The sequence below is a fragment of the Thalassophryne amazonica genome, chromosome 4, assembly GCF_902500255.1.
Source record: "Thalassophryne amazonica chromosome 4, fThaAma1.1, whole genome shotgun sequence".
Taxonomy (NCBI): Eukaryota; Metazoa; Chordata; class Actinopteri; order Batrachoidiformes; family Batrachoididae; genus Thalassophryne; species Thalassophryne amazonica.
Window position 1 is genome coordinate 30,125,898 of NC_047106.1, and position 24,972 is coordinate 30,150,869.

The 24,972-nt window shown below is 42.7% G+C and overlaps 1 protein-coding gene across 1 annotated transcript in view; it reads left to right on the forward strand.

The window, feature by feature from the left end:
• Positions 1-865: 865 nt before the first annotated feature.
• Positions 866-24,972, forward strand: part of sik2b (salt-inducible kinase 2b) — a 198,607-nt gene continuing 174,500 nt past the window's right edge. The window contains 1 exon segment of the mRNA XM_034169323.1: positions 866-1,309. Coding sequence (XP_034025214.1) covers positions 1,172-1,309 — 138 coding nt within the window. The 5' untranslated portion in view covers positions 866-1,171.

Genomic DNA, 24,972 nt, shown 5'->3' on the forward strand with positions numbered 1-24,972 from the left:
AAAATTGTAATGTAAAAACAGTGAAATACACCACTACCTCAATTTTGATTCATTGATTTTTACATTTACTGTTACCTACCTTTTGTGTGTAATTTTGTTATAAATTTGATTGCAAAACAAAGTCTACATGAAGGACTTCAAATGTGTTTGTCTTTTAGCCAAGTATTTCCACTTAGTTTGGGGAGTCCACCTCTTATAGTTCTGCTGAACAAACTTTAGCCCATTAACTATTATAAGTCATCAGCATAACAAAAACAAATGCTGGGCACTTGTTTTGATTAAAATGATTGGCATTTGGCTTATGTCTAAAACAGGTTAACCCGGGCAGCGCCGGGTACCCCAGCTAGTTATTATTATATTTTTTACTTTTGTTGTTGTTGTTGTTTTATCCTAATGAAACATTCCCAGATTGTTTGGCTGCAGAATCTGCACTCTGAGTGCCCGTCTCGTTGTCGCAACCTTTCTTATTACAAATTCGCGTATTTCTGTAATATTATTATTATTTAACTCGTCTCGAGCACAAGCGCAGTGCACGGCTGCAGCGCACGCCGTTGCACACCACAAAGTGTCCCGAAGCAGCCGCGGCACCTTCTCCCCGGCGGCTCCGACAAAAGCTGAATCAACACCTGCGGGGCCAAACTTCAAAGCTGCCTTATGCATGCAATCAAAGGGACCAGCGCGAGCAAACAGATTTTTCAGAAGAGCAATTTTACCGGTTGACGTAAGAGGTGGGTCTGGTTGTCTTGGCAACCAATTGGCACTGAAGTGTGGAGCGGCTCCGAGGCCCCGCCCCCTGTACAAATACCCCCATGGCTTTGACGTCAATAGACGTCAACCGGGGAACATGATGCCTCTGTGCGAGAGAACTCGTGCGGCTGACAGAGGCACCTCCATCTGAAACATTAGAGCTCCATTGTTCCGGGCACGGCGGTGTGACAGCCCGCGGGCTCGGCTCATGGCCTCTTTCGTGGCTCGGCGGCGACACGCACCTGAACTTTGTGTGTTTTTCATGGACGCGCTCCGAGCGGCGGCGGCGGCAGCGGCCGGTTTGTTTTCCTTTCGTCTTTATCTGAAGCCGCTCCAGTCTACTGTGTGACACCCCCCGCCCCCCCCCCTCCCCTCGCTGCTTCGTCTGGCTGCCTCCTGCTCTCTCAGTCCCGTTCAGAACAGCATGGTCATGGCTGACGGGGTCCAGAAACCGCTTATCCGGGGTCCGGTTCGAGTGGGCTTCTACGACATCGAGCGCACTTTAGGGAAGGGGAACTTCGCCGTGGTGAAGCTGGCCCGACACCGGATAACCAAGACCGAGGTGAGCGGCAGTTAGCCTGTAAGCTAACTTAGGCTACTTGTTCAGCTGAGTTATATAAGTTTTATGACACCCCGGATCTTCACAGCCGGCGGGGAAATGTTGTCCACGCGCCGTGCACGCTTTGGGTCAGTGCCGGGACCGGTACCGGACACAAGTCATGCAGGTTCACGGCAGAGTTAACGTCCCGGTGCTGAGCCCCCGACACTGGACTGGACAGCAGAGCTGAAAGCACACCTGTGGTGACCTGCAGGTTGTGTCATCCAGTGGGGGCAAAAGGTTGTCAGGGTTTAGATCAAATCGCATTTCGGTTCTGCATAGCAGTACAGCATGGGGTCACTTCTCATCTATGAGCTCCATGAGTGAGGATGGAGAGCTGAAAGACAGCACAATAATCAGGACATGCTGATGACTTTATGTTGTTGTTGTTGTTGTTGTGCTTTGGGCTGCCACCAGTTTGTTTATTCGGGGTCACCACAGTGGATGTGGTATAGATCCACATTGGGATTTGGCACAACTTTTACAGTGGATGCCAGCCCAGTCTCACTTTTTTTTTTCGTGATACCATCACGAAAATTCTCAAGGTAGGTCGACATCCAGCAGCGCCCCCTGATGGTTGTTTTTCACTCTGTGAAAACATTGCCGAAGTCAGTACAAATACATACAATTTGGTCACTTTTCAAAGCCGTGAAATGAGCCATTGTCCGTTAAACTGGCTTTATTGAGGACTCCAACCCCAACTTGGTGAATCAATCATCATTTTAGACCCTTCTAGACCTTCATCTGGCCAACAAAACAAGCCAGACACAATACAAAACCAGCTGACTACAATTGAAAAGCATGCAGCCGGAGCACGTTTTCACTGAGTGACCAGTCGCACGTGTGTGTGGAAGTACGAATTCTCGCCGGTAGTGACGTATACCAGACCGAGAGAATGTAATACATTATACATGTTCACCCTTTGCTCACTAGTAATTTGAATCCTAACCCATTAATCCCCAACCTGGGTCACCCTCAATTTGTGATACCATCATGAAGTTATTCAATTTCCTGTCAGTATCATGAATGAATAGCTTAAATCACTTTTGTTGTGACTCCATCATGAACTTGCCATAAGATCGAGCTGTCCTGATGCAACTCCAGTTCTACCTGGAGAAACACATACAGACAGCCCCCTGGTCTTCCTAAGTGTTCTCTCAGCCATACCTATCAGGACCGACTCCACTTCACTTCTGATATGACAGGATCAAGTGTACACTCGGGCTGCAAGAAATGATTATTTTCATGATCAATTAATCGATTACCTATTATCTTTGTATTCAGTGGCTTCACATCTCAACATCACAAGATGTTCATTGTGACAATTAGAGATGCTGTGTATAGTGTACATAATTAGGCTAGCCTGAAATAAATATATTTGTAATTAGGTCATCAATTAAATATTTTCTTGATTAGCTGATTTGCTGTTGGGTCCATAAAATGTAAAAAAAAAGAAAAAAAAAAAAAGGGTATAAGAATAAATTGAATCTGAATCTAGGTGTGCAGCAACCCCCCGCTAAAACAGCAATAGTTTATGCACTATACATGTGTTGTGCAGTTTGTGAATCTGAACTGTTCCAGAATTGGATGTGTGCCATATCATGGTGTACAAAACTGTGGTCTGGAAGTGAAATTAATGTTCAGATTTCCAAAGTTTTCAAGCTTTTCTGAAAATTAAAAGAATCTAACAGATTTCAGTGTATTTAACCATCACCTTTGTTTTGTTTTGTTTTTTGTTTTGTTTTGTTTGTTTTTTTTTTTTTTGAGAGAGACAGAGAGAGAGGACAAGACTCAGTAGCCTTTAAATGGCTACGGGGAGTGTTGCTTTCCATAGCTGGCAATCAATTCGCCCTATTGAGGTTTCAAATCTTGCAAAATCTCAGAGAGGTGGCTTTCATTGTGAAATGTGTATGTGTGTGTATATATATATATATATATATATATATATATATATATATCACACCCATATACGCAACAAAAATATAAACGCAACACTTTTGGTTTTGCTCCCATTTTGTATGAGATGAACTCAAAGATCTAAAACTTTTTCCACATACACAATATCACCATTTCCCTCAAATATTGTTCGCAAACCAGTCGAAATCTGTGATAGTGAGCACTTCTCCTTTGCTGAGATAATCCATCCCATCTCACAGGTGTGCCATACCAAGATGCTGATTAGACACCATGATTAGTGCACAGGTGTGCCTTAGACTGTCCACAATAAAAGGCCACTTTGAAAGGTGCAGTTTTGTTTTATTGGGGGGGGGATACCAGTCAGTATCTGGTGTGACCACCATTTGCCTCATGCAGTGCAACACATCTCCTTCGCATCATCCGTGAAGAGAACACCTCTCCAACGTGCCAAACGCCAGTGAATGTGAGCATTTGCCCACTCAAGTCGGTTACGACGACGAACTGGAGTTAGGTCGAGACCTCGATGAGGACGACGAGCATGCAGATGAGCTTCCCTGAGATGGTTTCTGACAGTTTGTGCAGAAATTCTTTGGTTATGCAAACCGATTGTTTCAGCAGCTGTCCGAGTGGCTGGTCTCAGACGATCTTGGAGGTGAACATGCTGGATGTGGAGGCCCTGGGCTGGTGTGGTTACACGTGGTCTGCGGTTGTGAGGCTGGTTGGATGTACTGCCAAATTCTCTGAAACGACTTTGGAGATGGCTTATGGTAGAGAAATGAACATTCAATACACGAGCAACAGCTCTGGTTGACATTCCTGCTGTCAGCATGCCAACTGCATGCTCCCTCAAATCTTGCGACATCTGTGGCATTGTGCTGTGTGATAAAACTGCACTTTTGAGAGTGGCCTTTTATTGTGGGCAGTCTAAGGCACACATGTGCACTAATCATGGTGTCTAATCAGCATCTTGGTATGGCAAACCTGTGAGGTGGGATGGATTATCTCAGCAAAGGAGAAGTGCTCACTATCACAGATTTAGACTGGTTTGTGAACAATATTTGAGAGAAATGGTGATATTGTGTATGTGGAAAAAGTTTTAGATCTTTGAGTTCATCTCATACAAAATGGGAGCAAAACCAAAAGTGTTGCGTTTATATTTTTGTTGAGTGTACATTATAATGGTTTCACAGCCGTTTAATGGCTACGGAATCTTGTTTTTGAAACGATACTCTCATTTTCAGAACACTGCTGTGTGTACTTCTGGAAGTGTTGGTGTTTTATCAGAATTCTGATATAGTCCCAGAATATTTATTTATATATCACTCGCATACTGTGTGGAACACATTGACAAAGCCAGCGTGTTGTGACAGTCGCGTGACCTCCCAACAAACCCGTATTGCCACCTTTGGGAAAGGGCAAAACAAATAGTTCACGAGCAATGATTGGCAATTTTTCCATCTTTCAGAGGTGTAGTTACATGGATGAACATTTTTACTTGACTCAGTCAAATACTTCCTGTTGTGAGGTGCCATCACAGTCAGGTGACTTACATAGCAGACTGGTGTTGTGATCCTTACTGTGGATACATTCTTTGTTTTGCTGTACGACAGCAAATCCACTGGCTGCCTCCATGTGAAAATAAAATGCATGCCATAGGGTTTAACTATATTAAACTGAATTGTTAAGACTACTTTAGGATCTACATGGGTAATTAACGCGCTAAGTGTCCATGGTATCAGGATAACCTCGTTGTTGATATTGAATAAATATATTTTTTATTCAATTCAAATAGCCAAAATATTCCTAAGCACTGCACTGACAGAGGTAGAATATGAACCAACAATACAGGACATTCTAAGAAACGTCACAAATAAAACTAATTATAATCCTATTTGGGCTGTCATAGTTTAGTGCTGACTGGAGTAGCACCTTTCCAACTGGCCTGGAGCCATTTCTGTCTTCTTTCTAGCTCAGCTGCCTTGCTCGTGGATCAGTTTGGAAATGCCACAAACCTGCCTTCAGAGACATTTTGAACTCTATCTATGTATGTATATGTATCTGTATGTATATATAATATACGTGTGTGTGCAGTATATGTGGATTTTTTTTTTTTTTACCTTCATTGCTGGATGCTGTGGCACAAAGTGCATTGTGGTAGAGTTTGCCGACCTGTCAGTTTGTCACGGTGATTTATTTATTAATGTAATTAAGCAAAATGCTGTGAACACTTCAGGCAGCATGTGGAAACTAGATCCTCAGGTTAATTGTTCAATATTTAAAGTAATGTTCTATGTTTTTTACTTTTGTGTCAGTTGATACCTATGTGAGGAAACCTGACAGAAATGTATTGTGATTTGATTTCCACTGAACCATGAGGGAGCCGTTTACACCTACCCTCTACCTAATACAACATAAAGACACAAAAGTAAGAAAGATAAAAATTTAAACATAAGACCAAGATGAACAGCACTGGTGTTGCAGTGTGTATCCTCTGCACGTACACAATACTAATACAATAACATGCTTTTGTAGGGCGGTATGCATTTTCAGAGGCCCGACATTCACGCGTATTTGCCCGAGTTAGACGAGGGCGAATAGCAGTGAACGGAGGGACGCAGAAAATGCATGCCGCATGACAACAGCATGTTATTTGCATTATTATCACTTTTTACTGAGATACACAACACGCGTACATAAAGAGTTGGCTGACTTAACTTCTGCCGCCTGGTGCGTGCGCTGCTGTTGAAATTCAGCAGTGCGTCCTCATCAAGCTGGCTGCTTTAGCTGCTGTTCATTGTCGACCTTTCTATGAGAAAATCATCCGGAATATCCATATTGGGACCAAAACACACTTCTCGCCTTTTAATCTTTTCCTCTGCGGACAGTTTTTTTTTTTTCCTTCCCCTCTGCTGACAGTTCTTGGGCTGCGTGCGCACTATGACGTCATTTGTTTACGCACAGTGGGCGGGTATAGCCAGATACCGTCGACGTAAATCTGCGATACCGGCCTAGCAACGCCCCAGTAAAGTAATAATAATGCCCTGTATAGTATTTTGGGGTATGCCATTGTCTGCCTGGTGGTTCCCATCCAGCACACAAGGTGGTTCCGTGGTGTGGTGGATGCGTTCATGATACCAGCGCATGCTCCCAGATGTGACTGCACTGTAATAATGTCAATCATACCATTTGATTTCAAATGATAGCCTGATTGATGCCAGCTTTAGTCTTTCTAGCCCTATTGGATGCATAGATATCTTGGAAGATGTTCTTCAACCTTGATCAATGATTAATATGCTGCAGAAGTCTTCCAGGTTTGGTGAAACTCTGCTAACCCCCCCCTTTGTACATATACATGAGTGACCTGGGCAATTTGAACAATCAATCCACAGGGGAGGGTGGTATGTGTGTTCCTCAAGCACGGGTCCTCTACCAGAGGAATGGGAGTTTGAGGGCTCATGTGTTGACTCATGTGCCTACTCAACTTGGCTGCTATGATGCCTGATAGGAGCGTTGGCTCCTATTGCCCGGTAGTTTGAGTGCATCATACCCTAGTGGGGGTCCTTCTTGAGCAGGATTGTTGTGCCCTGTGTTAGCCAGTCTAAATAAGGGTTCTAGGGCATTTTCTCCCAGTCCTTTCCCTCTTACCCCCCCCCCCCCCCCCCACTCCTGTGCATGTTGTTTTCTTTTGTACTACATTGCATTTACCTTTCAAAACTGTACATATGACAGTGAATATGACCAAAACATATTCCTGCCTTACTCTGACTTTATTTGTAGTAACTAAATATTTACAAAACAAACTTGAAAAATTGACATTACTGTTTGATAATTACAATTAACTAGCAACAATGTGACCTTTACAAAACTTTCACCATTAGCTTGTTCAGCCAGTAGGTGTGGATCATATCAAGCGCTGTCCATCTCTTCATCTGTGAGACTTGCTGTTGGATGTCTGCCTTTGTGATGTTGGTTGGTTCTTGTTCTGGGAGGTGGCTGTGGTCTGCTCTTAGGTCCACTAGCCACTTGGCATTGGTGTTGTGTAATGCTTCTTTCTCCCGGATGTTCTTCCAGTATTGCTCAGTCTCAGTTCTGGGTGGGTCTGTTCTTGTATTACTGTTTACCCATTTCAGCTGGGAGTACACCCTGGATGGGTTATTGGTGCACTGCTTCTCTGGTGTATCGCTTCAGCTGAGTAGCCAGAGCTGTGAGCCTTTTTTGGCAGTTTCCAGGGCCTCAGTTATGTTGTACCGCTTATCTATCCAGGATCTGTCCTCTGCATTTAACCCATCCTCATTATGGTGGGACACAGTCCAACCACTAGCAGCAGTGGGCAGCCACAGTCCGGGGACCAACTCCAGATGTAGACATGCTGCCTTGGTCAGGGGCAGAGAAAGGAGCAGACCCTAAATAAGCATGTTTTTGATTGTGGGAGGAAACCCGGAGTGCCTGGAGGAAACCCACACAGACACGGGGAGAACATGCAAACTTGACACAGAAAGGGCAGGAAGCGATCCCACAACCTTCTTGCTGTGAGGCAACAGTGCTAACCACTAAGCCACCATGAGAGGACAAGCGAGAACAAGAGCAACTTGCATTTTGTATAGTTGTAGGCAGTCAAACAATGGTGTGTTTTTTTAATAATTAATTTTAAAAATTAATGTACTAATTGATTATTGAAAATCAGTCTTTTACTATATGTAACCTCTTTAATGTCATAGAAAATAGATAAAAAAAATTTACCAATAGGAACCTTAACAGACAAAATGACAGTGGGGGGGAAAAAAGCTTCTGTTCAGGCAGTATTTTGAAATTGATGCTGTTCTGGATAAGTGTTATTTTAGCTCTTGACGGCAGAATTTGCAGTAATGCTGGTGTAAACCTCCCAGTATTAAACCCACTGTGTCTCAGGTTCATAGCATGGGTTGGGGTCCCATTATATAATCGAAATAATATGATTTCGTAGCTTCATGTGCCAGTCCTGCTGCTAAGAGTGTTTTGAGCGCCGGGACGTGCCTGACCCAGTGCTGCAATTGAAAAGCAAAGTGTTGAGCACGCACGCAGGCAGAAAGCGATGCACTGCCACTGCTCTTTGCACGGTTCTTTGCTTTAATATTACAGACCTATGACGCAGTACAGTCGGGCCACAACGGCATAGTTTTGGTTTCATGTCAACCCTCTTCAGAGAAGCTTTCCTTGTCCAGTGCCGCTGATTGCTGTGACTTTGTGATGACTGAGACGCAGCAGTTTTGTATGAACCATGGTTAGTCTGTGTGTGAAAAAGCCTGTGAGCCAGAAAGTGGGAGCAACAGACAAACAGATCCACATACATGTGGTGGGGGGGAATACATTTGCACTTTGAACTTTGATCTTTTTTTTTTTTTTTTTTTTTTTGAATAAACACATGAAGTCATACTTTACAGAAAAACAAAGATTTCTGTGACCTGTGGCAGGTTTTGTGAGCCATAACCAAGAAGATTTCATCAAGAAGCTTATGTTTTGATCTGTGTTGATTTGTTTGCCATTTTTGTAATGGAAGATTACTTAGACACGAGTGAATCCTTTTTTTAAGAAAATTAACAGGAAGCGCTCATGAAAATTTTGATGAGCAGATGATCAAGGAAGTCATAATTTGTAAATATGACAAAAGAGACCAGCATAGCCAGCGGTGTAGACAGAACCGATCTGTAAGGCCATTACAAAGGGGTGTGCCATATGACCTAAAACTAATATCACAGTATTTTTCAACTTTTTGGACAGTGACTGTATATGGTCTTTTAGGGACCATAATGCAACGCACGTAATAGTTTCAATCCATTCCGGTAACATAAAATTAACAATGTTTTAGCATAAAATGTAAGTGTTGAAAGACCAGTACTTGCAAAAAGAGACGGGGGGAAATCACTTAGAGGTTTTTTGATGTCAGTAAATCTTATGAATGAACTCAGTGAACTGAATTACTGTATTTTAAGTTGCATTACTCCAAAAATACCTCTTTAGAGAATAAAAATGTGTATAAGTCGCACCGGAGTATAAGTCACATTTATCACTTCATGCAAGAAGAAGCAAAATTGATTTAATCACCATATTTATAAGGCACACATGGCGTTAAGGAGCACAGCTAACGTGCTAATTAATGTCAACATAAGGGCACAAAATGTGAGTAATCTGCTTCTTTCAGCTACTGAAGAGACGATCATATGCGAGATGAACGTGCCACACAATGAAACGTTTGAAAACCCAGTGTATCATTTATATATCTAAAATATTTACAACATTGATTGTAAATATGACATATTTACAATCAAACATATGATTGTCTTTTCGGTGGCTTAAAGCGCAAAATGCGTCTTTAAGCCACCGAAAAGACAATCATATGTTAGGGGAACATACCACGTAATTTCAACTCCTTTTTTTTTAAAGTAATTTATAAAATAAACTCGTTATTAATTGGCAGAAGGTACAGACCGGCAGACCACTTTGTGGGTGGTTTCTCCCTCTGATCACAAAACGGGGTCCAAAGGACAGACTGCTTTGAGTCTCCACAGTCAGCTGTTTGGGACTTTTCATCTACCCCGTTTAACGGTGGATTATCTCACAGACGTTTTCCAGCCCAGTGCCTATCTCTGTTGGATTCTATGTGAAATATTTCCCAAAGTGGCAGAGCGGTCCAACGCAAACTTGCAGTAAATTCAGTTTTAAATCAGCTCTCGGTGCATTTATCTGTTTAGTGCTCACTTTGTGGAAATGCACATTTATTCATTTGCACTGTAAAAATGTACACACACAGACAAGAACATCTGTTTGTGTACGCTGTAACAACACACACAGACATGAGTGCCTGTTCCTGTGCATTTTTACGCAGCAGTTCTCTGTATCATTAATGAATGAATGAATGAATTTATTTGGCACACAAACTCAACAGTAACAAAAAAAACTGATACACAAGACAATTCCACCGTGACATGTGTGACCAAAAGGGGGTGAGCAAAAGCAAAGCTTATAAACGCCCACCCCTTACATACATACAAACATACATATATACTCATTACCAACCCCCAGAGCAAGCACACAGGCGACAGTGGTAAGGAAAGACTCCCTCCGATGTATTGAGGAAGAAACCTCAAGCAGACCAGACTCTAAGGCAGGGGTAGGCAACCTGTTCCAGAAAGAACCATGAGGGTGCAGGTTTTCTTTGCAGCCACTGACTCCACCAGGTGATTTCACTGATTAACTGATTCCATCTGCTCAAAGTGATATTAATCAGTAAAATCACCTGGTGGAGTCAGTGGCTGCAAAGAAAACCTGCACCCTCATGGCTCTTTCTGGAACAGGTTGCCTACCCCTGCTCTAAGGAGTGACCCTCTGCTTGGGCCATGCTACAAACACATTTAACACAACACAAAGTCAAGTCCCGTCATCATAAACATCTCTAGTGTAGATACATACATACCTACATACATATGCAATGCATGTGATTTTATACTACATATTTACAAGATAGAAAAACAAGTGCACACAACTAAACAGTGATCAACAAAACATCCTAACTCTCAACACCCTTCCTCCTCCTTGTACCTACAAAAAAACCATGTACCTATACCGCTGCTTAAACTGGTTCATGCTTGGACATTGCTTGAGCTCCACCCTCAATCTGTTCTACATCCTCACTCCACAAACAGAAATACAAAAACCTTTTTAATGTTGTACGTGCCCACTGATGTTTTAAGTTAAACTCCCCCCTCAGATTATAATCCCCTACTGTTATGTGCAGACGCGAGTTGAGGAGCGCGACCAGCGTCTGACTGAACCCAGCGCTAAAATAACCAGAAAGCGGTTCCAAAAACAAAACATTTATTTCCCTTCTGTGCAATAACTGTGTACAACATAAATGTGCGGTTTGTCTGGCGAGGTGAAGGACGGCGCGCTCTCCAGCGCCCAAATGGATCGAAGCCCGACGCTTCTGGACCCAGACTCACCGCCGAACACCCCCCAGGTGGATACGACAAACTGACTCTGTGAAGGATGGAAGAGGTGAGGTAAGTCAACAGCTACAACAAATATCCTTCAAAGGCACACGCTATCAGCAACACATTCAGGTCTGAATTTAAGCTTTATGTAAATGAGCAGCTTCTCACAACAGGTGGAGGATCATCATTCCGTACGCCACGGCAGTGAGAAGCGAGCTGCACAATTCTCATCAATGTTCAAATATACTGCGTAACAAAATACCAAATTACTGTTAACACTTATTCAGACAATCATCACCTGTGATGTGTGCTGACAGCATGTGTCCCTCACCCGTCCTCCTTCACAGGCACGATGTGTCAAACCCAGGCGCGCTCCTCAGCGTCTCACAAACGAACGTCACAAGGTCGAGTTCCCGGCAATTCTGCACCACTCATGGCTTAAATGCAGAACGCCATCTCATTATCTGCTTCAGCTGAAAGTCTTTAAGTTTACACGTGAGCATCATCCACAGGTGCAGCTAATAATGCTGATGAGGGTGAAGGACTCTTCTGCCAGCACCGTCTCCACAGACAAAAACCAGTTTGCATACCACCTGGAGAGCAAAGAAAAGAAAACAACACCAAAATGTCCAGCCAAACCCCCCAACACACAACAGCTACTCTATTAAAGAACATTTGTTTTTAATATTTCCAGGAAGTAAATTGTTTATTGCTTTATACACAATTTGTACTGATTGAAAGTGAACCAGATCAGTAAATTTTAAAATTTTTGATTTTAAGAATAGTGAATTTGTGTGGTCTTTATAACCAGTATTATGAATTATTATAGCTCTTTTCTGCAGTATAAATAATGGTTGCGTTGTACATTTATAATTATTGCCCAAGACCTCTGCACAATAGTGTAAATATGGTAAGATCAGTGAGCAATAGACAATGTGGAGTGAGTTGTGGTCCAGAATGTATTTAGAACTGAAATGCTTCTTGACTTTTTGCTCTGTATGTTTTATATGAGCCTTCCAGTTTATTTTATCATCAATTATCACCTCAAGAAACTTAGTTTCATATACTCTTTCAATATCCACCCCCCGTACTTGTAACTGTACTTGTATGTCTTTATTGCAATTGCCATATAACATATATTTTGTTTTACTTAAGTTTAATGATAATTTATTTCTGTCAAACCACATTTTCAGCTTTCCCATTTCTGTAGTGATGTTCCTTAGTAGTTTCTGCAAATCCCCCCCAGAACAAAAAATACTTGTCATCTGCAAATAATACTAATTTTAATATCTTGGACACATTAAAAATATCATTTATATAAAGTAAAAAGAGTGTCGGACCCAATACTGACCCCTGTGGGACATCACAAGCAATGTCCAAGCATGATGATGTATATTCCCCCAACTTCACAAATAGTTTTCTGTTACTCAAATAACTTCTCACCCAGTGCAGCACTAATCCCCTGATCCCATACCGTTCAAGTTTATTGATTAATATTTCATGATTGATTGTGTCGAAAGCTTTTTTAAGGTCTATGAATGTTCCAACTGAATGTAATTTATGATCTATGGCATTTGTGATCTCCTCAACTGATTCTGTTAATGCCAGTGATGTTGAACTACGAGGTTTATTAGAAAACTAACCGGCAGTTTTATAAAAAAAAAAAACTATATGGATTTGAATCACGTGCGATTACACCAGACTTGCTTGAACCCTCGTGCGCATGTGTGAGTTTTTTCACGCGTGTTGGTGACGTCATTCGCCTGTGGGCAGGCTATGAGTGAGCACTGGTCCAGCCCTCTCGGCTGAAATCCTTTGTCTGAGACGCTGCTGGAGACGGCGCCCGTTGCTTTATCAAAAATTTTTCAGGGCCTGTGAGGGATATCCGAGTGGACACTATTCGAGAAATTCTGCTGGTTTTCGGTGAAAAGTTTAACAGCTGATGAGAGGTTGTGGAGTTTCTTTCGCTTTAAGGACAGCTCACAAAGTGGATCGGCGCGGCGTGGTCAGAGGTGGCGTCCGTCTGGCTGTTTCGAGCTGAAAACTTCCTAATTTAAGGCTCTGTTCACCCAGGACGTTGTCAGAGAACAGAGAAGTTTCAGAAGAAGTCGGCATGAGGCGTTTATGCGGACATTCCACTGTTAAAGGAGATTTTGTAATGAAAGAACGTGCTGGCAAATTCGCCGAGTCGGTTCCGTGACGACGACGCAAATCCGTCCGCGCCGTGACAGGAAAAACACCTCCGTGTTGAAAACCATTTGTAAAATTCAGGCGGCTTTTGATGGCTTTCAACAAGTGAGTATCTGAGAAATTGTTTAACAGCTTGGGCATGTTCCAACTTGTCCGTTAAGGTTTCCAACGGAGGTGTTTTTCCTGTCGCGACCCCCCGCGGTCGGGTCCGGCCCGACATGCAAATCTTCCCGCACGTTCTTTCATTACAAAATCTCCTTTAACAGTGGAATGTCCGCATAAACTCCTCATGCCGACTTCTTCTGAAACTTCTCTGTTCTCTGACGACGACCTGGGTGAACAGAGCCTGAAATGTGGAAGTTTTCAGCTTGAAACAGCGAGACGCCGCCGCCTCGGAGCGCAGATCGCCGTCAGGTGCCGTGGGCCATCCTTAAAGCGACACTTACACACCAAAATCTCTCATCAGCTGTTAAAATTTTTACCAAAAACCAGCTGAATTTATCGAATGGTGTCCACTCAGTTGTGCCTTACAGTTTTGAAAAATTTTTGATCAAACAAAGCAGCAGTCTCTGAGCCATTCCTAAACAATGAAAAAATCGACGAGAGGGTGGGCCACTCCTCACTCAAAGACTGCCCACAGGCGAATGACGTAACCGACAGGCATGAAAAAACTCTCGCATGCCCACGAGGGTTCAAGCATGTCTGATGTAATCACACGTGATTCAAATCCATATGGTTTTTGAAAAAAATAATAAGGTCGGATACTTTTCTAATAGACCTCGTATTTGCTCTAAATCCATATTGACTGTCAATAAGTAATTTATGTTTGTTTATAAATTTATCTAATCTATTGTTGAATAATTTTTCTAATATTTTGGAAAATTGTGGAAGCAAAGAAACAGGCCTATAATTTGTGAAGTGGTGTTTATCCCCAGTCTTATACAGCGGTACAACTTTGGCTATTTTCATTTCATTGGGAAATTTACCGGTTTGAAATTACAAATTACAAATATATGTTAATGGTTCTGAAATCCCTTCAATGACCTGTTTTACAACTATCATGTCAATTTCATTTAAATCAGTAGATGTTTTGTATTTGCAATTGTTAACAATATCTATGATTTCTTTTTCTTCCACTGCTGTGAGGAACATTAAACAGGGATTCCTCTCTATAAGATTATAATTCCAGTCCTCAGATAACAATGAATCAGGAATCTTTTCTGCCAAGTTAGGTCCAACATTTACAAAAAAATGATTAAAGCCATTAACCACCTCATCCATATTTTCCTTTCTGATATTGTTATCAATGAAATATTGAGGATAGCTCTGCTGTTTTGTACCATTTTTAATAATGCTATTTAATATATCCCATATTCCTTTGATATTATTGTTATTATTATATAATATATTACTATGGTATTCCTTCCTACATACCCTTATAATATTAGTTAACTTATTTTTATATTTCTTATATCTTTTTTCTCTCCTTAGTCCTTAGTTTTATAAATTCTTTATATAGAGTATTTTTCTTTTTACATGCATTTTGTAATCCTTTCGTCAACCATGGCCAATCTTTGAATTTTTGTTTTCTACCGTATTGTTTATTGGACAGTTTTTTTCATAGTGATGTAAATATTTTTTTTAAAAGCTCCATATGCTCTATCAACATCACCTTCACTGTATACCTCTTCCTAGTTTTGCGCCCGTAAATCATACTTCAGTGTATTCATCTTTTCCTCTGTTCGCTCTCGCCTGTATTTTAGTTTTTCCTCTGGCTGATTCCTCCAGTGGTTTCTATTCTAAACAATGAAAACTGGTAAGTGGTCACTGATGTCATTGATTAGTAATCCACTCACTGTATTGTTTTCAATATCATTGGTGAATATATTATCGATTAGGGTGGCACAATGGGATGTAATTCTACTTGGCCTAGTGATTTTTGGATATAAACTCATGCTGTACATTGTATTGATAAATTCATCTGTTATTTTATGCCTGTTTGGATTAAGCAGATTAATATTTAAGTCACCACAAATGAACACAACTTTTTGATTGGTTTTTGAGAACATTTCTCCCATCCAGTCAGTAAATGCTTCAATACTAGACCCTGGTGCTCTATATATACAGCTGACTATTACATTTTTATTTTTTCCTTCACATATTTTCAATAGTTATACATTCTAATAAGTTATCAATCACAACTGTCATATTTTATACTACTTTATAACCCATGTTCTTATTCACATACACAGCCACTCCTCCCCCACTCTTATTCTTTCTGTTTACACAGTTAAATTCATATTCATCCAGTTGAAAATCCATTCCTTTATCTGCGTTGATCCATGTTTCTGATATAGCAATTATATTGAATGGTTTTTTAAATTGATTTAAATATTCCTTGATGTTATTAAAGTTTGCATACAGACTTCTGCTGTTGAAATGAATTATTGATCATTTATTATCTGTTTTAATAGTCTGATTGAACTGTTCATCTGTGTAATAGCAACAGCTGTCATTGATGTTTGAGAAAAAATTGTCCGGATCTATTTCATGCACCAAGTCCAGTAAATTACGAGTCGTGTATTTAAATGTTGTCAATTCCAGTTTTTCATTATCAACAATTCTTTGAATTCTATCCCTCTTGTCTCCAGATGTAGATGATGTAGATGAATAAGTTCTTCCTGTCTGCGTCATGGTGCTGCGTTATGTTTGAGTCATCATACCTTATTATCCGTATTTGTCCAGTTCCTCCATGTTCCTGATTACCATTAGAAAGCACTCTTTACTATTTGATAAAGACATTTATTCATATATATTTCCTTCAACTGAGCATGTCTGCAAATTGTATGTTATGTGGAGCCAACATGAGGAAAAGCTCAAAATTGTAATACCTTTGTGATCAGATTTGCTTTAAGTGAATACAGCCTGAGGCACCAGGACACCCTGAGCCGGAGGTCGATGATCGACTTTGTAGTCGTATCATCTGACCTTCGGCCATGTGTCTTGTACACTCGACTGAAGAGAGGGGCTGAGCTGTCGACCGATCACCACCTGGTGGTGAGTTGGATCCGCTGGGAGGGGAGGAAGCCGGTCAGACCTGGCACGCCCAAACGTATCGTGAGGGTCTGCTGGGAACGACTGGCGGAACCCTCTGTCAGTGAGGTCTTTAACTCCCACCTCCGGGAGAGCTTCTCACAGATCCTGGGGGAGGTTGGAGACATGGAGTCCGAGTAGGCCATGTTCTCCACCTCCATTGTCGATGCGGCCACTTGTAGCTGTGGTCGCAAGGTCTCTGGTGCCTGTCGCGGCAGCAATCCCCTAACCCAGTGGTGGACGCCGAAAGTAAGGGATGCCGTCAAGCTGAAAAAGGAGTCCTACTTGTCTTTGTTAGTAGGTGGGACCCCGGAGACAGCTGACAGGTACCAGCAAGCCAAGTGTGCCGCAGCCCGTGGGGTCGCAGAGGCAAAAACTCGGGTCTGGGAGGAGTTCGGGGAGGCCATGGAGGAGGACTATCGGTCAGCCTGGAAGAAATTCTGGCAAACCGTCCGACGCCTCAGGAGGCGGAACCAGCTCTCCACCAGCACTGTCTATGGTGCAGATGGGGAGCTGTTGACCCTGACTGGGGATGTGTTCGGGTGGTGGAAGGAATACTTTGAGGATCTCCTCAATCCCATCGTCACGTCTTCTGAAGAGGAAGCAGAGACTGGGGACTCAGAGGCGGACTCATCCATTACCCAGGCCGAAGTCACCAAGGTGGTTAGAAAGCTCCTTGGTGGCAAGGCTCCTGGGGTGGATGAAATCCGTCCTGAGTACCTTAAGTCTCTGGATGTTGTGGGACTGTCTTGGCTGACATGCTTCTGCAACATCGCGTGGCGGTCGGGGACAATGCCTCTGGATTGGCAGACCGGGGTGGTGGTCCCTCTGTTAAAGAATGGGGACCGGAGGATGTTTTCCAACTACAGGGGGATCACACTCCTCAGCCTCCCCGGTAAGGTCTATTCCAGAGTACTGGAGAGAAGAATTCGACCAATAGTCGAACCTCGGATTCAGGAGGAGCAGTGTGGTTTTCCTTCTGGTCCTGGCACACTGGACCAGCTCTACACACTCCATTGGGTGCTCGAGTGTTCATGGGAGTTTGCCCAACTAGTCCACATGTGCTTTGTGGATCTGGAGAAGGCATTCGACCGTGTCCCTCGTAGCACCTTGTGTGGGGTGCTCCGGGAGTACTGGGTCCGGGGTCCTTTGCTAAGGGCTATCAAAAGTGCAGCAGGAGCTTGGTTCGCATTGCCAATAGTAATTCAAACTTGTTTCCAGTGTACGTTGTCCTCCGCCTGGACTGCCCTTTTTCACCGGTTCTGTTCATTATCTTTTCGGACAGAATTTCTAGGTGCAGCCAGGGTGTAGAGGGGGTCTGATTTGGGAACCACAGAATCTCGTCTCTGCTGTTTGCGGACGATGTGGTTCTGTTGGCTTCATCAAATCAGCGTGCACTGGGGCAGTTTGCAGCTGAGTGTGAAGCATCCGGGATGAGAATCAGCATCTCCAAATCCGAGGCCATGGTTCTCGACCGGAAAAAGGTTCTTTGTCCTCTTCAGGTCGGTGGAGTGTCCTTGCCTCAAGTGGAGGAGATTAAGTATCTTGGGGTCTTGTTCACGAGTGAGGGACGGATGGAGCGTGAGATTGACAGACGGCTCGGTGCAGCATCTGCAGTGATGCGGTCGCTGTATCGGACCGTCGTGGTGAAGAGAGAGCTGAGCAGGGGGGCAAAGCTCTTACAGATTTACAGATCGATCTACGTTCCGATCCTCACCTATGGTCATGAGATTTGGCTCATGAACGAAAGCGCGAGTACAAGCGGCCGAGATGAGTTTCCTCCCTCTGCAGGGTGGCTGGGCGCTCCCTTAGAGATAGGGCGAGGAGCTCGGTCACTCGGGAGGAGCTCGGAGTCGAGCCGCTGCTCCTCCACGTTGAAAGGAGCCAGTTGAGGTGGCTCAGGCATCTTTTCCGGATGCCCCCTGGACGCCTCACTGGAGATGTGTTCCGGGCACGTCCCATCAGGAGGAGGCCCCGGGGAAGACCTAGGACATGCTGGAGGGACTACGTCTCTCGGCTGGCTTGGGAACGCCTTGGGATTCCCCCGTAGGAGCTGGGGGAGGTGTGTGTGGATCGGGAGGTCTGGGCAGCTTTGCTTGAGCTGCTGCCCCCGTGACCCGACTCCGGATAAGGCGCTTTTCAGAAGCTGTTAGAGACTGGCACCTTGGACATGCCCAGCTCTCCACAATTTCTCTTATAACTCACTCGACTGGTAAGCATTGAAAGCCGAGATAGGCATGTCGCAACTTGTCCTCTAACACGCCAAAACGGAGGCGTTCTTTGTCTCGCTCGAACAGCGAATCAGTCGTGACGCACAAAACCTCCGCGCGGCTTTCCACGACAAAATCTCTTGTTAAAAGTGAAATCTGCCGGAAAATGGTTGATGTCCAGCTCTTGTGATAACCAGAGAAAGTGCACACAACGGTCCCAGCTCCACACAGCCATCCGTTTAGAAATAATCCGGTGGTTCGTGCCTGTCGTCGCGGCTCGGAGCGCAGCGCGCCGAGCGCCATTGTGGGCTGTCCTTAAAGCTGTAGTAATAGTCCTTATTCTCTGTGAAGCCCGTAAAATTTTCACCGAAAGCCAGATACATTTTTCGAATGGTTTCCAGGTGCCAGTCTCTAACAGCTTCTGAAAAAATTCTGATGGAAAAAACCCCCAAATCATTCCGCCATTTCAAGACAATAAAGATCCGACGATGGGGCGGGACCACTCCTTCCACAAGGCGTGCTCACAGACGAATGACGTCACCGACAGGCGTGGAAAAACTCACGCATGCGCACGAAGGTTCAAGCTTGTCTGACGTGAAAACCTTATGAATCAAATCCATATAGTTAAAAAAAAAAAATAAAAAGGTACGATACTTTATGGACAGACCTCATATATATCTATGTATGTATGTATCTATGTATGTGTGTGTTTATTTGAAATGGGACATTGCATATTAATGAACATAATTACATGTAAATATGGCAAATTATAGCAAGATGCTAATTTCCGTCTGTAGTCCCAGTAACACAGAAACAGACTAAGACCACACAACATACCAAAATAAATTAATCATGACAGAAAAACAATTAAAACAGAATATGCATACAAATATTTACAATTCAAAGTAACAATAATTGATAGATAGTAAGTAGCGGACAGGTGGAGGAACCAAAAGAGTTTCATGATGGGTGTTGAGGTGCAAAAGTATTGTATTAAAGTGACAAGTGCAAAGTGCTTCAGTGCCTGGTTGTAATTGCACATTGCAGTACTAGGTTGTATTGCACGATGCCCAGTACACTCATTTGCACATGCACAAGTGTAAATATTGCACAGGGTGTCATACACAAGTTTATTGTGTAAAGAATACTGAACCATTTAATAAAATAAAATACACAAAGGTATTGTGTACATATAACTGAAAAAGAAACTGGAATGGTGCCTCCACAGTTGAATTGTGTTTTAGGCTACAGATGGTTGCATGTCTGATTTGCCAGTAACCAAGCTTTCAATTGTCCTTTGAAAGTCCTGAAAGTGGTGCTCTCCCTGATTGTGACTGGGAGGTTGTTCCAAGCTTGCCCATCTTTAATGGATAACACGTTCTGACCAAAGGTGGTCATTCTATGAGTAATCTCACAGTCACCTCTTGTGTCAGATCTTGTACCATACCCTGTGAATCTTTTTATGTGTATCACTTCTTTAACAGGAGTTGGTGCTGGTCCATTTAAACATTTATATATGAAGCAGGCATATTTGAATACCTTCAGATTTTCAAAGTCTAGAAACGTATGCTTTTCCAGAACCTTACAGTGATGATAAGAGTTAGATTGTCTATCATATATCTTAACTGCTCTGTTATACAGCTGCTCTATGGATTTTAATACTGATGTGCCTGCACATGCTCAGTTAGTGAAACAGTCGGCACTGTGGAAAAAAAACATGCAAAAGAGGTACATTTTAGCTGCATTAATTGTTAGAGAGGGACATATATGTTTAAAATTTAGTAAATTAAAATTTACTGTGTTTTTGACTTTTTTTTTTTTTAATGTGTTTTTTGAAGGCCCAGGATAATTCCAAGATATTGAAATTGAGATACCAGCTCCAACTCCTCCCCGTCAAAGAACACGTTGGACCTTCCAATATCAGTGGGATGTTTGCTAAATATCATACATACTGTTTTTGTATTCAGCTGTAGGCAAGTGTCATTTAACCAGTGTTGTATATTGTGTAGCACATCTGTGAGTTTTGAGGAGATGTCTTTCACATTATTTCCGTGAGTAAAAATGACCACATCATCTGCGTAGATTTGTGCATTGAATCTTCGCACAAATCTTTAATTCCAAATTTGAATAAAAATGTTAGATTTTTGTGGAGAACCAAGTTTTTCTGGATCTAGTAAAACATGATACCTTATTTATTTATTGTTGTTCTAATAAGTCAGGCTTGTATGGTAGAGTGGCCAGACTGAAGCCACTCCTTAGTAAAAGGCACATGGCAGCTCACCTGGAGTTTGCCAAAAGGTACCTGAAGGACTCTCAGACCATGAGAAACAAATTCTCTGGTCTGATGAAACAAAGATTGAACTCTTTGATGTGAATGCCCGGCGCCATGTTTGGAGGGAACCAGGTACTGCTCATCACCTAGCCAGTACCGTCCCTACAGTGAAGCATGGTGGTGGTAGCATCATACTGTGGGGAGGCATCATTGAATCTTGACAGAAGTATACATTTCGGTGTTTCCTGTTCTACCTGAAGCCTGTGGAAATTTGTAGTGTTGTAGTTTTGGTACAGACAAAGAATGTATCATGCCAGCTGTAGCCCAGAGCCTACAGCCTATAATCGAGAACCCAGCTGCTAAATGCAGATTTTCAGTTCAGCATCTTTCTGTGCCATTAGTCCTTTCGATAGAACGAAAGCATACAAGCAGGGTGCTGTTATCAACAGTGGTTGCAGGCCACTGATTTAGCCTGTGTGATAAAGATCACCTGGCACCGGTCGGAACAACAGCACCTGCTTCAGGCCCAGAGCCAGGCTGCTCATTGCAGCAGCCAAGGTCAGCTGTTGAATCAGGCCATTAATTTTATGTGACGCCATCTGTTTTTAAAAGTTTTCCTGGGGAGAAATGTGCTGTCCTGCTGTGTCTGTCCAGATGAATGCAGTCACACGTGGAACGGAAGATCTGATATCTGTATGTGCATGTTCGATAGATGTACCTTTGTGTGTTTCTGCTGATTAGATCTGCTTTTTACAATGAAGCTCTTTTCTCGTGTGAACTCCAGGCTTTGCAAACATTGTCCTTTCTCTCTATCACGCGCGCACACACACACACACACACACACACACACACACCAGGAGCCTGCCTGTTACAGGCATGTTGTCACCCACTGAAAATTAGGGGTGTGAAACTGTGAAACCGAAAAGCCACAACATTTTACGTGTACCGAAAGATGGGCTGTGAACTTTAAAAACTGTACCAGATTTAGAGATGCTGCCTCTGTGTAAATATAAGCATGCTTTTGATAGTGGGAGGAAACCCATGCAGACACGGGGAGAATATGTAAACTCCACACAGACCGCACCCGGTGAGAACCCATCCCAGGACATTTTTGCTGTCTGACAGCAGTGGTAAGCACTAAGCCGCCGTGCTTCCCTAGGGATATTGTGTATAGTATATTCTGCATCAATACAGCAACTTGGTCTCACCTTGAATATGTCCAAGGTCACTCAAGGTCAAATTAGAAATTCTATACTGTATGTCCACATATGACTTCATATGTATGTCTGGCACTGTTGAGCCACAATAAACAGTCAAAGCTTGAATATATTTGATTGTATCCTTCAAGGTCAGATCCATGGGTATATTTTGAAAACCCACATATGACGTCCTGTGCATGTTTAACATAACCATTTAGCTAACATACACATTCAAAGTTTTAGTGACCATGATCCTTATTTTTCAGTCAAGGTCAAATCTGATTATATATTTTGAAAGTCAGCATGTGACAACCTATTTATTTCTAACCTGCCTAGTTATCAGACTGTTATCAGATACCGTACAAGCTTCTGTTTGGCTTTGTCATTTGATCAATCCTGTCCAACATTTAACCACTTTATCCTTGTCTAACACAAACCCCTCCTCTTTTTAATCCATATTGGCTCCAAACAGTTTAAGATGAACAGTTTTGATCTTGAGTTTGACTCTTTCAAGGTCACAAACGGTCATGTGACCAGAAGAAAAATTGTATGAATTCATCTTAGTTTTTAATAGTAACCAGCTCTCAAAATATTCATTATGAATGTCCCCTATATATACACATGGAGCCAAAATTGTGAAGTTGGCCTCAGTCTGTTTTTTTTTTTCCCCCCTTTTTCTTTCATTGGCTAATCTACAAAAAGTCCATTAATGTCGCTTTTCTACTTCACAAAAGTAGCACTACTCTGCACTACTTAGCTCGACTCTAGACGAGAATCAAAACCTGCCATTTTTAAATAGTCACAGCGGTATTACAGAAACCGGGTTTTTCTTTCGTTTCACAGCGAGTTTTTTTTTGTTGTTTTTGTTTTGTTTTGTTTTTTACTCGCACTGGTCCGTGGAAGAGTTGCGGACGTTGGTGTTTGGTGGCGGAGGAGAGAATACAGAGGTGAATGAAGCGAAATGAGAAAAGGCAGGATGACCGCGACTCATCCACGGCTTTGTTGGAAGCGACGGATGGTAAGTGTTTTTGTGACTTTAGTCTGTAGTTTGCTTGAAAGTACCATTTAACGTTACTTATCCCATTGGTGGGAAGCACACTTTAACAAAGATTTTGAGTCTAAACTTGTGTTAAAGTAACATCGTTGTCTCATGTATGCAGACACAGTGAACTAGCTGGCTGCTAACTAGCGAGCTAGCTAACTCCATGCTCTGCTTTAAAGTATTAACTTCTGACAGAAAAACACCTAGTCAGCAAGACAACAAACATTTACATCTAATTTAGTGCCATTACTGTAATGTTTTTTTTTTTCCAACATGTTGTGATTTTGTTGAAGAATCCAGTTCCATAAGCGAGGAGGGTTCGACCATCAATCATCACTGGTGTGTGTGTGTGTGTGTGTGTGTGTGTGTGTGTATGTATATATATATATATATGTGTATATGTATATATATATATATATATGTATATATATATATATATATATATATATAATATGAGGTCTATGATAAAAGTAACGGACATTTTTTTCAAAAACCATATGGATTTGAATCACGTGTGATTACATCAGACATGCTTGAACCCTTGTGGACATGCGAGAGTTTTTTCACGCCTGTCGGTTACGTCATTCGCCTGTGGGCAGTCTTTGAGTGAGGAGTGGCCCACCCTCTCGTCGTTTTTTCATTGTTTAGGAATGGCTCAGAGACTGCTGCTTTGTTTGATAAAAATGTTTTCAAAAACTGTAAGGCACAACTGAGTGGACACCATTCGATAAATTCAGCTGGTTTTCGTTAAAAATTTTAACGGCTGATGAGAGATTTTGGTCTGGTAGTGTCGCTTTAAGGATGGCCCACGGCGCCTGACGACGATCTGCGCTTCAAGGCGGCAGCGTCTCGCCTTTTCAAGTTGAAAACTTCCACATTTCAGGCTCTGTTGACCCAGTAAGTCGTCAGAGAACAGAGAACTTTCAGAAGAAGTCGGCATGAGGAGTTTATTCGGACATTCCATTGTTAACGGACATTTTGTAATGAAAAACGTGCGGGCAGAGTCGCATGTCTGGCCGGACCCGACTGCGGGGCGTCGCGACAGGAAAAACACCTCCGTTGAAACATGCCCAAGCTGTTAAACAATTTCTCAGTTACTCACTTGTTGAAAGCCATCAAAAGCCGCCTGAATTTTACAAATGGTTTTCAACACGGAGGTGTTTTTCCTGTCGCGGCGCACACAGATTCGCCGAGTCGTCACGGAAACGACTCTGCGAATTTGCACGCACGTCTTTCATTACAAAATGTCCTTAAACAGTGGAATGTCCGCATAAAGTCCTCATGCCGGCCTCTTCTGAATCTTCTCTGTTCTCTCACGACGTTCTGGGTGAATTAAGCCTTAAATTAGGATGTTTTCAGGTCGAAACAGGCTGACGACGGCGCCTGGAAGCGCTGCGCGACGTCCCGCTCCGTGGGAAGTCCTTACAGCGACAGAAACACCCCCTAATCTCTCATCAGCCGTTAAACTTTTCACCGAAAACCAGCTTAATTTCTCGAATAGTGTCCACTCGGATATCCCTCACAGGTCCAGAAAAAATGTTAATAAAGCAACGCGCGCCGTCCGCAGCGGCTATTCAGACAAAGAGATTCCGAAGGGCGGGGTGGAGCACTCCTCACTCAAGGCCTGCCCACAGGCAAATGATGTCACCGACACGCGTGAAAAAACTCACGGATGCGCACGAGGGTTCAAGCTTGTCTGACGTAAAAACATATGAATCAAATCAATTTATTTAAAAA